The 16771-nt window shown below is 31.6% G+C and overlaps 1 protein-coding gene and 1 long non-coding RNA gene across 2 annotated transcripts; one reads left to right on the plus strand and one right to left on the minus strand.

Moving 5' to 3' along the window:
* Positions 1-339: 339 nt before the first annotated feature.
* LOC134723517 (uncharacterized) lies at positions 340-10604 on the plus strand. The gene is made up of 3 exons (XR_010108100.1): positions 340-481; positions 7871-8037; positions 10005-10604. It is a non-coding gene; the product is annotated as an uncharacterized LOC134723517 (long non-coding RNA).
* A 3389-nt stretch (positions 10605-13993) lies between these two features.
* LOC134723518 (uncharacterized) lies at positions 13994-15897 on the minus strand. Its single transcript, XM_063587107.1, has 4 exons — positions 15763-15897; positions 15092-15211; positions 14628-14747; positions 13994-14219 (listed from the first exon to the last, which is right to left on the minus strand). Exons 1-4 carry the CDS (start codon positions 15858-15860, stop codon positions 14042-14044), a joined length of 516 nt encoding a protein of 171 aa, XP_063443177.1. The 5' UTR covers positions 15861-15897; the 3' UTR covers positions 13994-14041.
* Between the last annotated feature and the right edge of the window lie 874 nt (positions 15898-16771).

The following is a 16771-nucleotide window of genomic DNA, read 5'->3' on the forward strand; positions in this document are numbered from 1 at the left end:
TTTGAAATTTTTTGTAATATTTTATCTTTTATTTTTTTTCTGAAGATGCAAATTAAAAATATGGATTAGGTTTTGTTATACCCTTTAATGTTAACTTTAAAACTACAAATTTATTTGACATTACCACCATCGTTTTGATTTAAACACATTAAATACCACCATAACATCTAAAATAGACCAAGCAGATTAACTTTATTTTTTATTTTTTTCAAATCGCAAAAAAAAAAGAAATGACCAGGCACCTTAAAAATGACCCGGCCGGGTTAGGGGAAACCAACAATTTTTTTTCTTCGGCCTAACAAGTAGTATATTTTTACTAATAGATCGTTTGCTGAAAAAGTAATCACAGAGTCAAATCCGGTTCTAATCTGGTACCTAAAGGGGCAAAAGAGATCCCTGTCCATCTTGACAAGGGTAAGAATGTACGTCATACGCAGGGTGTCGGAGGATTTAAAATCGCCGCCAATGCATGCACTTAAAGGTAAGTTTTTGTCCATTATTCATATTCTCCTTAGAATTATGTAAAAATATATAGTTCAACAAAGACTTCATTACTTTCAAAATCCCAAAACTCGCAGGATAGAGGCTACATTTTTACTAGATATGAGCTAATTTTCATAAGACTTAATTTCACTTCATAATAAGACATAAGACATAAGACAGAAAGCTTTAATTAGCTTTAATTAGAGTCGGTATAAGCAAGCAATTACAAACATAAGCTCTGAAGAGCTTTTAAAACCGACATAACAACAAATAAAACAAAACATACATATCGAGTCATGCACACAACATTAAACATATAAGCAAGAGTTCAATCAGTATATAAACATGCAGCACAAAAGTTCTTTAAGCATCTTACAAGTTTAACACATACTGGTACATGCAATTATGAGATAAAAACACAAAAGCACAAATGAAATGGTTTGCACATAAAAAGCATAAAAGCACATTAAGTTTCTAAAATTAACACAAAAGCAGCAGAAGCACTATAAACACTGAACACTTTTAATTTGCAAAACAGTCATTTGCAAATCCGCCGCCGCCTCAAACAAGAGCTACAATATCATGTATATAACCAAAATGTGCAGAATTACATGGGATTCAATAATTTCATTGGTTTTCTACAGTTACTTTCATATTTATTTTGCAATTTGAATTATAAAAACATGGGATTTTCAATATCCCATGGGACAGGGCAAAATCCCATGGGATTTACCATTATCCCATGGGATCTATAATAACATTCCATTATTCACAAGAATTTGCAATATATTATACAAAATGCAGACAACAGAAACAATATTTCTTTAAGCTTTTGAAGTTCAGACAGATTTCAATTTGTGTTTTATTTCAATGAAAAAATACCTTGAACATATTGGAAATTATAACATTGATACAAACAAAACATGTATGTTTTATCCTCTTTTTTTTGTGTTGTTGGCTTGCTGTCTCATTTTAATATACATTTAAACATACATCAATAATCTTCTTCTTTATTAAAAGTAAAAATGGGATATTTTTGATTTTGATATCCCAAAACATTATAGTTCTATCACATAACTTATTACCAAGTTCAAAAACACCAGGCGTCCGTCGTCTGTAAACTTTTACAAAAATCTTCTCCTCTGAAACTACTTGGCCAAATTCTACCAAACTTGGCCACAATCATCCTTGGGGTATCTAGTTTAAAAAATGTGTGGCGTGACCTGTCAAACCAACCAAGATGGCCGCCATGGCTAAAAATAGAACATAGGGGTAAAATGCAGTTTTTGGCTTATAACTCAAAAACCAAAGCATTTAGAGCAAATCTGACATGGGGGTAAAATTGTTGATCAGGTCAAGATCTATCTGCCCTGAAATTTTCAGACGAATCGGACAACCTGTTGATGGGTTGCTGCCTGTGAAATGGTTATTTTAAGGAAATTTTGCAGTTTTTGGTTATTATCTTGAATACTATTATAGATAGAGATAAACTGTAAAAGCAATAATGTTCAGCAAAGTAAGACCTACAAATAAGTCAACATGATCAAAATTGTCAGTCGACCCCTTAAGGAGTTATTGCCCTTTATAGTCAATTTTTAACAACTTTTCATAATTTTTTGTAACTTTTTTAAAAATCTTTTTCTCTGAAACTACTTTGCCAAATTTAACCAAACTTGGCCACAATTATCATTGTGGTTTGTAGTTTAAAAAATGTGTCCGATGACTCAGCCTACCAAACAAAATGGCCGACATGGCTAAAATTAGAACATAGTGGTAAAATGCAGATTTTGCTTTATATCTTTGAAACTAAGACATTTAGGGCAAATCTTTCAAGATTTAAATGTCCATCAGAATAAGATATATCCCCTCACAAATTTTCAGTTGAATTGGACAACCTGTTGTTGGGTTGCTGCCCTAAAATTGGTGATTTTAAGGTAATTTTGCAGTTTTTGGTTATTATCTTGAATACTATTATAGATAGAGATAAACTGTAGACAGCAATAATGTTCAGCAAAGTAAGATCTACAAATAAGTCAGCATGATCAAATTGTTAGAGGACCCCTTAAGGAGTTATTGCCCTTTATAGTCAATATTGAACAACTTTTCGTCATTTTTGTAACTTGTATAAAAATCATTTCTAAAACTACTTGGCCAAATTTAACCAAACTTGGCCACAATCATAATACTAGGGTATCTATTTAAAAAAAAAAGTGTCTAATGACCCCGCCTACCAACGAAGATGGCTGACATCAGTAAACACATTAACAGGTGAGCGACACAGGCTCTTGAGAGCCTCTAGTTTTTTTTAACTGGATGTGATTGTCATAGCATGGTCACATGAATGGTTTGACTTGTCCAGTCCAGGCCACTTATCAGTTGTTTGTGCTCAATTTGAGTGTATTTATTTAGATTATCAATCCTTCTGCTTTCAAGCACTTTCCAAAAATGGAAACAAATTATTTTCAGGAAAAAAATAATTTCGATTTTTTTGTGGAAAATAATTTTTTGACCCGGGCGCTTATTTTTGACCCGTGTGGGGGGAGGGGAAACAAACATATTTTTAATTTTGGCCTTAGATTTTTTAAGCATAGGTCTACTTGTTGTATGGAATGACTACAAGGTATCATATAAAAAAAGATGTCTGCCTGCCAAGGTTAATTTTACTGTGACCTCATATTCATAGAATAATGATAATATTCATGATATTGAACAGCAAGAATGATGAGTAAGTTGATGTTATATACAAATAAGACAAAATTTTCAGTTGCCTACTAATTATGTAATACATGTAGTAGTTATTTTTGTCATTAAATGATGTTTACCCTTTTATGTGTAGGGCAAGAACATGAAAGATAAAGGGGAAACTATAAACAGAAGAAATTATCAACAAAATAAGATTTACAGAGGTCAACAAAGCCTAAATGGTAAGTCCACTGTTATAAAAAATTATGTCCTTGAATAATAATTAAATATTTATTAAAATAAGATGTGGTATGATGAAAGAGAAAACTATCCATCAGAGTTCAATTTAGCGGATGTAAGCATTGTAATTACTTATTAGAGGCCATTGATGACCTGTAAGTAATGAGAAAACCCATACCCTATACATGTTATAGTAATCTATAAAAGTCAACACTAACCAAATTTGAAACAGAGCATCAATTCAAACGTCAAATATACCAGACTAATTTATAAAAACAAAAAATTATGAAAAATAAAAATGACGGGTATGAACCAACATCAACCACTGAATATGTACAAGCTCCTGATATTAGACAGGTATAATATGGCTGGGTTGATATAAAAATAAGAAACACTTAGCAGTCTGATTTCCAATGAGACATTTCTCCAATAGAGATCAAATGACATTTAAGGAGGCTCTAGGGTATAACAATTTCAGAAAAATGTTTTAATATTTTTTTTTCATAACTCAATTTATTTATATCTTTATCATATGGTACACCAAATCATTCAAAACAATCAATTCGGTTTGGCCCCAGATGACTTTTAAAATGCATATATCATTGAAAAAGCTCCAAATTATCTCCCTTTGGTGCAAAAAAGCCATTTTTTGGCATTAAAAATGTAATATCTTATTTAACTCATCGGTGGCCTATATTTTTTATTATTATTTTAAATAAGCTGTACTTTAACTAAACTTTTATAAAATTTAAGCGATTTCTGTAATTTAGTACTTGAATATTTAAATGAAAGTTTATCATATTAATCATAAACATGATAAAATAGCCATTTTATTGATCTCTTCACTGATAATTTTTGAGTTTGTGTATTTGTAGGTCAGAAATCTGGATTTTCATGGTCATCATTCACAGATCAATACTGAACGGAAAACTTAAAGCTGATATTTTTCTCCATAGTGCGACTTTTTTATTAATTTGAAATGGAACATGTTTTTTCCTACATTTATTTGAAAGAGGAAATTTCAACATGATGACTATATAAACAAAAAAGAGTCATATCATCACGATCATTGATGCACAAGAACTTGATCATATAAATACAACAATGTATTAATTATCAATTGAAAGATGGAACGAATGAACAAGATATTAGAATGTTGTTGTCCAAATAAACTTGCTTTGTCTTCTCATTTGAATCTCTCCATTCAATAAAGATGTACAGAGGAAGATCTTTGAAGAACAGATTGAAAAAATGTTTTGTCTAAGAATTGCAGGAATATTCTAGTGAATGAAATTATTTATTGACTTCACTCTTATATAGTGGACTGAATAATTGTACATAGCAAGCTGTGAATAAAGAAAGCAAAAACTTTAACAAAAAGTGTTTATATTATAAATTTGCAATTATAAGCATACTATTATGTACACCACAAAGTTATATATAATTCAAATTGTTTGCCTATACAAGTATTGCAATGAACCTATAACAAAGAAAATTTTACCTCATGAAAAGAGTGAACTATTCAGTCAGAATATGAAATATTTTTTCAGTTCTATTTTTCATAATAGAATAAACAAGACAAAGATTTCAAAACAATATTTTTTCATTTATTTAGAAATTTCATCATTTTGTTTCAGTGAAAGGACTTTATTTTTTGACTGTAAAATATTATTATTATACATTCCAAAATAAGAATAATATTTATTGTCATATAAACAAATAAAAAACATGTTTGTGACAAAATTTAAAAAAAATTATTTATATGTATATATAAAAAATATAAAAAAAACTCGTATACAGTTAAAACATTTTACAACCAAACAGCATTCATTGTAACATACACATAACTTTATATTTATATATATATATTTATAATTTTAATCCCATAGGATTTTATTTTGTCCCGTGGGATATTAAAAATCCCATGGGATAATTATAGTCCCATGGGATTTTTTTTTGTCCCATGGGACAACAAATATCCCATGGGACTACAATAATCCCATGGGACCAAAAAAAATCCCATGGGATTTAACCAAAATCCCATGGGATAATGGTAAATCCCATGGGATTTTGCCCTGTCCCATGGGATATTGAAAATCCCATGTTTTTATAATTCAAATTGCAAAATAAATATGAAAGTAACAGTATAAAACCAATGAAATTATTGAATCCCATGTAATTCCGCACATTTTGGTTATATACATGATATTGTAGCTCTTGTTTGAGGCGGCGGCGGATTTGCAAATGAGTGTTTTGCAAATTAAAAGTGTCCAGTGTTTATAGTAAAGATATTAGAATAAATTTGCCATGCTGAAAATAAAGCAACAAAACAACAAAATAATAAGCAGAGATTAACTGGTTTTGCAGGCAAAGCATTGGCATGAGCTGCCAGACCAAGAATTTATCAAGTTCTTGAATTGATTTTTGCTTACGAAGCTCATCTGGCAGCTCATTCCAAAGCCTAGCACCTGCATACCTGAAAGATTGTAGGCCATATGCAGTTGTCCTTACATGTGGTAGATCTGCTGTATTCTGGTATCTGAAAGAGTAAGTGTTTTCCTTTAAGTGAATCAAATCATGGAGATAAACAGGACAATCTTTATTTATAATTTTGAAAACTTCAATCGCCAAAGATCGCATTCTTCTTACTTTTAAAGATGGTAATTTTGATTTGCAGAGTAGATCTTCATAACTTGCTGAATGGTCTTCGTAGATAAACCTTAGTGCTCTCTCTTGGATTTTCTCTATCTTTTTTGTATTTACCTCCCCACAAAAGTGCCAAACTAGTGGGCAGTAATTAAAGTTGGACATTATGAAAGAATAATAAATTGTTAATTTTCCGAGTTTAGTCAGGTGTTTACCTATTCTTTTTAATACATTTAATTGTTTGGATGCTTTTTTACATATTATAGAGACATGTTCATTGAAATTTAGTTTAAAATCTATTGTTACACCTAGCAGTTTAACGTTATCTTCACACTCTATTTCATTACCTTCTAATTTAAATTTTAGGTTTTTGTCTTTAGTTTTTTTACCTACAGCTATTGCCTGAAATTTTTCTGGATTTGCTTTCATTTTATTTATTGAGAACCAGTTTATAAAAATTTTACTTTCTTCTTCTAAAGTTTTAATTAATTTATCTAAATCGTTATCTGCGTATGAAAGGGTGTTGTCATCTGCTGATAATTATAGAGTTCACTTTTATGAATAAAATAGAAAATGTCATTTAAAAAAATATTAAATAATGTTGGCCCTAATATTGACCCTTGTGGCACCCCTTTAAACATTGTTTGCCAATAGCTTGAATTAGTACCTACTTTAACACACTGTTTTCTATTAGTTAAATAGCTTTCCAAAAGTTTAAGAGATGTGGCAGACACACCATAAGATTTTAATTTTAGTAGGAGGAGGTCATGGGGTAGGCAGTCAAAAGCCTTGGACAAGTCCATTAATATAGCTGCTACATATTTATTCTGATCTAAAGCCTTTTTCCAATCTTCAATTATTTTTAATAAAGCGGTTTGGCATCCATATCCTTTTCGAAAAGCTGACAGAAAAATGTGGAAAAATGAATTAAAATATTCAACAAGTTGATTTTCTATAGACCTCTCAAAAATTTTTGAAATCATGGGCAATATACTTACAGGTCTATAGTTTCCTTTATCAAGAGTGTTTGATTTTTTATGCAGGGGTATTACTTGTGCTTCTTTTAATTTATCTGGGAAAACAGCTGATTCAAATGATTTATTTATTATTTTAGAAATTGGATTGGATATTTCAGATTCGGATAATTTTAGTATTTTTGAAGATATTCCATCTTTTCCTGTTGCCTTTTTGATGTTAATTTTATTGATTTGTTTTTTAACAAACTCTGGATCTACTGGGCTAAAATTTAGTTCTTCTTTTTCTGGTTTATTTTCTTTTATAATTTTAATACTTGGATGATGTTCATCTATTACAGTATCTATTGAGCCGATATCTTTGGCAACATTTATAAAAAAATTATTAAATCATTCAGCTACTTCATTTTGATTGTTAATTATCTTATTTTCTTCACAAAGGATTAGGTCTTTTGAAAAATGTGAACCATTGTTTGTTAGGAAAGGCTTGATTGTTGGCCAAAAATCTTTGCTGTTAGGTCCTCCTATGCATCTTTCCATGAAATAGTTTCTGATGGATTTCTTTTTAATTTTATTTACTAGATTTCTTTGTTTTCTGTAGCATTCCCAATTTGTTTTATTTTTAAAATTTTGAAATTTGTTGTATGCCATTCTTTTTTTATATATTTCCCTTTGTAAAGTTTGATTCATGATTCACTTCATATAAACCACTTCAGTATGATCATTTTTAATCCAGAAACTATCAGTTACACCAGAAAAATATGGTTAATTGCCACAGGCAATTGTCCTTAGGATATTTTTCCCTATCAGTACTTATATAACAAGTAGTATATTTTTACTAATAGATCGTTTGCTGAAAAAGTAATCACGGAGTCAAATCTGGTTCTAATCTGGTACCTAAACATGCTAAAGGGGCAAAAGAGATCCCTGTCCATCTTGACAAGGGTAAGAATGTACGTCATACGCAGGGTGTCGGAGGATTTGAAATCGCTGCCAATGCATGCACTTAAAGGTAAGTTTTTGTCCATTATTCATATTCTCCTTATAATTATGTAAAAATATATAGTCCACCAAAGACTTCATTACTTTCAAAATCCCAAAACTCGCAGGATAGAGGCTACATTTTTACTAGATATGAGCTAATTTTCATAAGACTTTATTTCACTTCATATAAACCACTTCAGTATGATTATTTTTAATCCAGAAACTATCAGTTACATCAGTTTTTCTGAAAAAATGAAGCGTTTTGTTTCCATCTTTAAAAATATCCAAAAGGATGTCGGCCACACTTACAATCAAAGTGCCCGACAGCATTAAATGGAAAGATTGAATGCAAGGCAATGTATGAAACCTCTTATTATGTATACTATGTTCAGTTGGATACAAATAATGTCCTTTTTGTAAATGAAAACAACAGTCACACTGCATTTTTCGTGCCTGTGAAAAATGGATAGTTTTTTTTAAAGATAATTCCCCAAGGATCCTAAAGTAATAAAATATATTTGGAGTATTAACATGATTAATGTTCAACTGGTTGATAGATATTAGATGTTGATTTGCATCACAGGGCTTGTCTTCAGGTCAAATAAATGGCCTATATCAATATATGTGCATCTCTAAAAAATCGGGACCCCCTACTATACATGGGTCCCGATTTTTTAGAGATGCACATATATTGATATAGGCCATTTATTTGACCTAAAGACAAGCCCTGTGATTTGCATAGCCTGCTATATTGCCAATTTCAAATTGAAGTTCAAGGTTCCCCTTCTATGCTTCTACTTATTTTCTATTTCACGAGGCTTTGTTCTTGCGTTTGCAAATTATTTTGCAACCGTACAATATTTTAAAATGTGTTGTACTAGTACGTTTTACACCTTTTACATTACCATGATTACAGCTACAAGGTGTACGACATGATACGATCAAATTATTACTGCTTCAAAAAACTAATGCGAAGGAGAAGAAGCAGATTTGAATAAGAAGCGTATGCTTTATGTTGATCTCGTTTGTCATAAGGAAGACCCTGATGTTCATATGGACGACAGTATCTTTTCTTTCCTGATGAACGCGTACTGTAGCCTCGAGACTGTAGCTTTGACTCGACATCTGCCATTGTGTTTGTTTTCTGTGAAAAAGTCCGAGAAACTCGAACAAATTTTAAGGAGATTATAAATTTTAGCAGGATACGGGTCAAATACGATTTTTCTTGGGAACCAATGTAGAATCGAACTTCCGAATGTCATTGATTCATTGTGGTAACTTTCATTTCCTTCCCCATTACAAGTATGCCCACGATAACATTCTGTACGAAGTGCTTTCTACTTAAAAAGAAGCATTTAAACAAATTATTTTTCATTTAATTACAATTAATTTACAGTCGAAAATGTTTTTAGCGGATAACGGGAAATGATACATAAGTCATCAAAGTACTTACAGCCAAACCCAAACGACGGAAATATGTGCGGAGTAATCTGAAATTTGGTAACTGCAGTTCGAACAAATAAATAAAATTTTGACATTTCAAACATTTATAAAATAGTAATTTCCATTACGTGTATTACATAAATCTTGAAAGTTTTACTCAGCAAACTGGTTGGAAAGGAGAAGTGATTTTCTTAATCAAAACTATTTTACAGTGTAGTAACACAATCATAACAGAACACAGTTGGCTCTTAGCAACCAGGTCGATGCCACAGAAAAGAATTGAAACAATTGTTTCAATCTTTCTAAAAACGAAGGATATCGGCCACACATTTTTTGGTCTATTACAGTTTTATTACACAAGTCATGAATATATCAAGAGAATCAATTTCTTTAGCATGAAGTACCAGTAACACAGGCACCAATCTCACTTAGCGCCACATTTTGTTATAACATAAAAATCGTTGTGGTATTTTCCTGTGCTGGGTTGTGAAAAGATGTTCTTTGTTTCGAAATGTGAGTACATGTTTTCAAATTGTATTTTATTCTTTCCAGGTTAATCGGTAGACATAAATGGGAATGTAGTTCGATCCATATTGCTCAGAATGTCGTCCTCGGAAGACCACTCTGAAGTATCATCATCATTTTGGTTGATTATCAATTAATTATAAATAATGAATAAAATCAATATTAATAAATATGTAATAATCATTATATGATAATTATAAATCATAATTATTATATGATTATTATTAATTAATATTATTGCAATATTATAATTATAATTATATTATAGGGTTATTGCATGAATATTGGGGAATATTGTCCCGAGTAGAGTATAGCAATATAATATTTGAAAGTAAAAAAATGGTTTAAACTAAGATTTAAACGTTGATGACGTCATGAATTTTGAAGATTTATTGCACTAGTGCAATATTAGAATTTATTGCACGCTAACTTTTGGTTACGTTCTGTGGGAAATATTATATTGCTATACAATAATATGGGGTTATTGCATGAATATCATGAATATTTGTCCCTAGCAGTATCAGGGCTCAACTACTTAAAAAAAACAGGGAGAAGTGACTTCTCTTTGAGTCAGAGCTCAGACTTAAACAAGTCTTTTTCCGTTTCCGACTTATAGAAGTCAAAAACTGCAGTCTGTTGAAAAATTGTTGCAATTATTGACTTGCTTAAGTCAGAAAATGAAGGACTTGATCTAGTCGATTTATGTTTCGGAAAACAGGAAGATTTTACTTATTTCCTTTTTGTGGACAAATTATATCATTTTGACAACAAAAATCATTCTGAATATTTGTTATGTAATGAGCTACATTAAAGTAATAATTTTATCCAGTATATTTTCTTCTTGTGCAAGTTTTTCAATATTTAATTGGTTTTATATCAGGGTTCTCACTAGGAAATTTTTATGGTGAGTCCTGGGACTCATCACTTTTAAAGATGGTGAGTCCCAGATGCAAATGATGAGTCCAGGATTCCTGCGAGCGAGTTCCTCTTTTTGAGTTGAAATAAACTACATATATATATGGAGCTATGTTTTTCTTGGGTACAGTATTTGATAAATGTTTTGATGACTATTGTATTGCTTTCATTTTTCATTCATAATAAAATAACAGTATTAGTGAATTAAAATTCAACGATATTTATTAGCAGCCAAATGATGATTTCCAGGGATCGAATTTCGGAGGAAATACTTGCTAAATTCAAAGTTAAATTTCAAATTTGCTAGTAGAAATTATTTTCACTTGCTTAAACTCCCCGGGCTTAAAGGGAAATTCCGCGATTTTTTACTTATCATCTAATTATGTTCATCTTAACATAAAAAACACATTTGCAAAGTTTTAAATTTATATTCCTTCTAATAACGGAGAAAATCAAGTATTTGTAACTTTTTTGGTTGAATTCTCGAGTGGGTCGTGACGTATTAGCCCGATTTATTGAATTCTGGGAAAAAATAAAATCTGTTTAACTCTTATAGCTTATCGACAATATACGTAATTAAAAGCGCACATCTGACGAATGGTCGAAGTTATTAACCATAATATAAGAATGAACGAAAATGAATATCACCGTGTAGAACGCCACATGCGGGGTGTCGGCTATGTTTGACATGGGGTGGCGATTTTGAGGCGACGAAAAAGTAACAAGGTAAGTTCATGCATCAAAATTTCTTATTTTTAGAACTCTCAGTACCATATAATGTATTGCACGGAAGGAACCGCAACATAATCTATTTCCTGAACGCAGAAGCAGTCGTTTTCAGTGCTCAGTTTTCTCAAACACCTCGCCCTAGTTTTCCGTGTTGCAGATTTTGAGGCTTTATATGCATATTTCGGTATAAACACTACTTTACGCAACTACCCTCAGTATCATTTATATAGAATTGTATTCCTCTCATCGACTTCCCCCAAATACCAGTTTCTTAGTTAAAATTAATTGGTTTTAAAACTGTTGTTCATCAAAATATAAAGTGTCGCTCGGGGTGTCAGATTTTGCGTCGCAAGGGGTAGAGGCTTGTCATAAAAAAGAATACATTTTCTTATAAATCGATCTCTATCTGTTACTTTTTAATTCAAACACACCTACATTGTTATGATGACAAATTACAAACTTAAGGTATGTCATTTGGTCCATATTTTAGTCTTTTAAGTAATGTGCATTTTTATTGATAAACATAGCAAATAAAGACTCAAAGTAGAAAAATGATTGGATATGAATAGAAGTGTAATGTTATTTGTTTTATATTATACCTTTGAAATACAAAAATATTGACAAATGTACGTAATAATATGAAAATTACACGTATAAATGAAGAAAGGTGTACCCGATTTATTATCAAATAATTAACGAATTAAATTGAGTTGAATATGAATACACTTAATTAAAGAGGGACGAAAGATACCAAAGGGACAGTCAAACTCATAAATCTAAAACAAACTGACAACTCCATGGCTAAAAATGAAAAAGACAAACAGAAAAACAATAGTACACACGACACAACATAGAAAACTAAAGAATAAACAACACGAACCCCACCAAAAACTAGGGGTGATCTCAAGTGCTCCGGAAGGGTAAGCAGATCCTGCTCCACATGTGGCACCCGTCGTGTTGCTTATGTGATTACAAATCCGGTAAATAGTCTAATTCGGTAGGTCATATTCATGAAAGGGAAGGGGATTGTAGTTACGACGTAAGGAACATATCCGATATCATTTGTGAAACGGTTATTCCATAACGGTCAACCAACTCGTGATGGCGTCCGTAAAATTTACGAAGGGATGATTTCAACTTCACTATTTGGAACTCTTGGTTTAATAGCTTCCTTGAGAGCAGCAAACCTCTATAAATTAAATGCTATGAACAGATCAATCTTTAATCTTTCCATGATTTTTTATCAAAATGTATAATCGAGATCGTAAATGTTTTTATATAATTTTTATTTAATAACTGTATCAGTTTATTTTCACTGATTTAAACTGATCGACGCATTAATAAATTAATTGTTGTTTAGACATTATGTAAATGCATAAACGTATATATTTTTTTAAAGGAATGGAACGAGAAGGATTTGAAATAGACCACGAAGAGGAGGCTGGCGAACAGTTTGTATGTCATGTGTGTACCAAAAGATATAAGCACGAGTCATCCCTCAACAAGCACCTAAAGATACATGACGGTGAGGACCACCCTTGTATGCAATGTGAAAAAACATTCCGTACCATGGACCTATTGAAACAACACAAAATAAGGACACACTCAGAAAAAACTACCCACCTTTGTGCTGAGTGTGGTGCTTGGTTTAATTCCAAAATGGCATTGAATAACCATGTGAGGTTTAAGCATAGACAAAAAACATTGGTGTGTTCAATTTGTGACAAGAATTTTAAAGACAACTATGCTTTAAAACGCCACCAGGAGTCGCACATTAAAACAAAGAAAGAATGTCCTAATTGCAAACAATCTTTCAGGGATGTTGTACAGCACCTTAAAAATTGTAAAGTTCACAATAAAAGGACAAGACAGTACGAATGTGATATCTGTAAAAAGAAATTTTTGTGCAAAAGATATTTGCAAAAACATTTAATTTGTAAGCATCAAAATCCAGAACAATATAGATGTACTTGTGGAAAAACATATTCGTATTCCAGCTCACTGAGGAGGCACGAACGAATGTGTCCAAACCATTCAACTTAAAGCACCATATCTATTTCGGCTATAACGGCAGTGATAGCCTACAACATTTCTATTCTTGTCAACACCTTTTGTTAGAATGTTCGTAGGCAATGTCATTCATGAGTTATAAAATCAATTCTATTAATTACTTTAATAAGAGTATTGTCCCTTGCTAATATAATTTATATTGACATATTTATATCATACAGTATGCAGGTAGCATTCAGTGTGAACTATGTTTATTATTTTGATATCATTGATATAATGTTACTTTTGTTAATCAGTTTTCATTGAAAACAACACATTTTTGTTATATTTTTTGTTATTTGTTACTATAAATAATGCTCAGAGGGAGTTGTTACAAATAAAAATATATGATTACAATCAACTTTTGTGTCTTATATCTCTTTGAGATCCACTCCCAAACGTTTTGTTGGCAGAATTTTTGATTCGTCCTTTCTGTGGTACTGACGATCCGATAGTGCACCTCGAGCTGGAGCCATAGGACCTGATATTTCTCCAATTTTAATTCTTCGCTTTTTTGTTCCTCTGGCTGGAAGGTCAAATGCATGATCTCTGTAATCACATGAATAATAATACTGAATTGCATAAAACAAACACATGAAGCTAATAGAAACGACCCGCCAAAAAAAAAACCAATTCAAACAAAACTATAAAAACAATAAAAAAAAAACAATTAAAAAAAGCAACATGAATATTTGAACACTATCCAAACAAAAAAATAAAAAAAGTGTACATACCAAGTGCAAAATAGTATTCTTAATTGCTAAAAACAAATGGAAAACGAATCATTGATGCTACAAAAACGCTCCAAAGTCTGATTAATTCCATATTTGTTTAATTGTTGTCTGCTCTATGGTTGGGTTGTTGTCTCTTTGGCACATTCCCCATTTCCATTCTTAATTTTATATTTACTTTATATATAATATTAGCGTATTTAAGTGATTTTTCTATATGTATTACCTTGGAGTAATGATACATTGGTTTGATGTTGTCTGTATGTCTGAAATTGTCTGTGCTGTGAAATCTATTTCATGATCGGGATATATGCCACTAGATTGCGAAGGTTTCATTGAAAATCCTCTGAAAACAGATATGAACATAAATGTATACGTAACAACAGAAATTCAACAAAGAAAACACAGGTTACATCAAATTCCTCAAATTTTATTCAATTCCGGTTCGTTTAGAGATATGTTTATAGTCAGAGTAGACCTTCAAAGTAGATATGATATGATAAATTTGTAACTTCTAGCTGGGCGATTACGAACGAAAAAACTGTCTTGAATTTTTTTCTTGTAAACTGTTCCGTTGTATATTTGTGTACAAGTCGTTGTTTTCTCATTGACAATTTTCTCAATAAATTGACAAGGTTTTTTTTTCAAAAATAATATGTTTGCAATATAAAATCTTCATTAAATCGTTACCTTGGAATTATAATGCCATTTGTTGTTGTCTGTTGTTTGTCAGACACTTTTTGTGTTGTCATGTCAGCCTCATAGTCTGGATATATGCCACTTGACCGTGACGTTTTCATCCAAAAGCCTCTGCAAACATAAATACACGAATCATTACACGAATAAAATGGTACCACGTAAATATTTTCATTACATTGAATATATAAATAAACATTATTTAGTTTTCTCTTTTGAATTATTTTACACTTGTCCTATCGGGGTACTTTATAACTGTCTGTGCAATATGTATTTGCTCATTGTTGAGGCCATACGGCTTTCTATAGTTGTTAATAAGGTTTAATGTTTGGTATCTTGGTGACTTGTCTTATTGACGGTCATGTTTTATCTTCCTTTTTTATAAAGATATTAGGTTTTTGCTTATTAACTTTTATATATCACGCTTCCAGGGCAATAATTTAATGTGCAATAGCAGAAGCTCTGATTCGAAATTGTCTTTTGATATGATGAATTAAAATTATCAAACCTTATTGATGAAGAAATACAGCTGTTTAATTCCCTTTCTTTATGCAATAAGACTATGCTTTGCAATATAACACAAATCTAAAATCATTTCTTTAAAAAAATGTTATGATCTGATGTTAGGTAAGCTCTAAACATGAAATATTTATGCATAGTTATACCTGTCCGGATTACTTTTGCATGTCATTACTTCTACCACACTGGATATAAGTTCAGGGACATCTCGTGCTTTGATTGAAACCTGTGATGTTGGGTACATCGCTTGCAAGACTCCAACAGTTGTTTCTGCTGCTAGACTGCCCACTGATCTTATGTTGTATCCATTTGCCATGGTATGCAACTGTATTTTGCTATCGATGTCAATCATCATCCCTTCAAAGGTAACACATGGAATTCCTTTAAAATATCTTGTGTAAGGAGGAAACTTTGAAAAGTCCAAGTCCTTCAACAGGAAATTTCTCATTTCTACCAGGAAGCAAATTCTTCGTGCTGCAGGAATTCCAGGGTTGTCACTCGCTTCATACCAATTTCGTATTAGTCTAGTTAGATTTGACGCTTTTATATATTCATTCTTTTTCATCCAGTCTTCAACCTCTTGTGAAAAATGGGTCCTTGCATTTGCGACACTTTGTTTATCAATAAGATCTTCTACAAAAGGTAACGTTAATCTTGTTTCGTTTGATTTAGCGCACTTGTGCCATGCTAATGATGAAACACCACATATGCCTTTTGTACTTGTCCTGACACGCAAGTGTGTTAAATTATGAGAACAATCAATACTCTTTGTTAGCAAGCGTCCAGTCATTGTGCTTTTCTCTGGATAAGAAAACCAGTATTTGATATCTTCACATATCCCTTCAATTTTTGCTGGACATGGGAACGGTGATTCATTTTGCCATTCTCTTAACTTTTTTTCAAATAAATATGCAGAATAACCAATACGCAAATTAGCCTTTGGGTAGGCCTTGGTCTGAATCATACGCTTACTAATTGTTTTCAAAGGCAAAGGATTCTTCAGTTTTGTGCGAGTCCGACTTTGGGATGGTTTGGTTGAAACAGTCGAAGGTACTTCAACCCCGAACATTTTGCATACGTAACATACTTTGTCATCTTTTTTCCAACTTTTCCTGAATTCCAAACTTAAGCTTGGAATTTCATTCTTACATGTTT

The sequence above is a fragment of the Mytilus trossulus genome, chromosome 6 (genome assembly GCF_036588685.1).
Source record: "Mytilus trossulus isolate FHL-02 chromosome 6, PNRI_Mtr1.1.1.hap1, whole genome shotgun sequence".
Classification (NCBI taxonomy): Eukaryota; Metazoa; Mollusca; class Bivalvia; order Mytilida; family Mytilidae; genus Mytilus; species Mytilus trossulus.

Bases quoted from the DNA above. Each gene is read 5' to 3' on its own strand.
- LOC134723518 (XM_063587107.1), bottom strand. From the start codon at position 15,860: ATGTACCCAACATCACAGGTTTCAATCAAAGCACGAGATGTCCCTGAA. The intron at 15,212-15,762 runs GTATAACTATGC...TTATGTTTGCAG, and splicing joins TGCAAAAGTAATCCGGACAG to AGGCTTTTGGATGAAAACGT. The intron at 14,748-15,091 runs GTAACGATTTAA...ATCTGTTTTCAG, and splicing joins AATGGCATTATAATTCCAAG to AGGATTTTCAATGAAACCTT.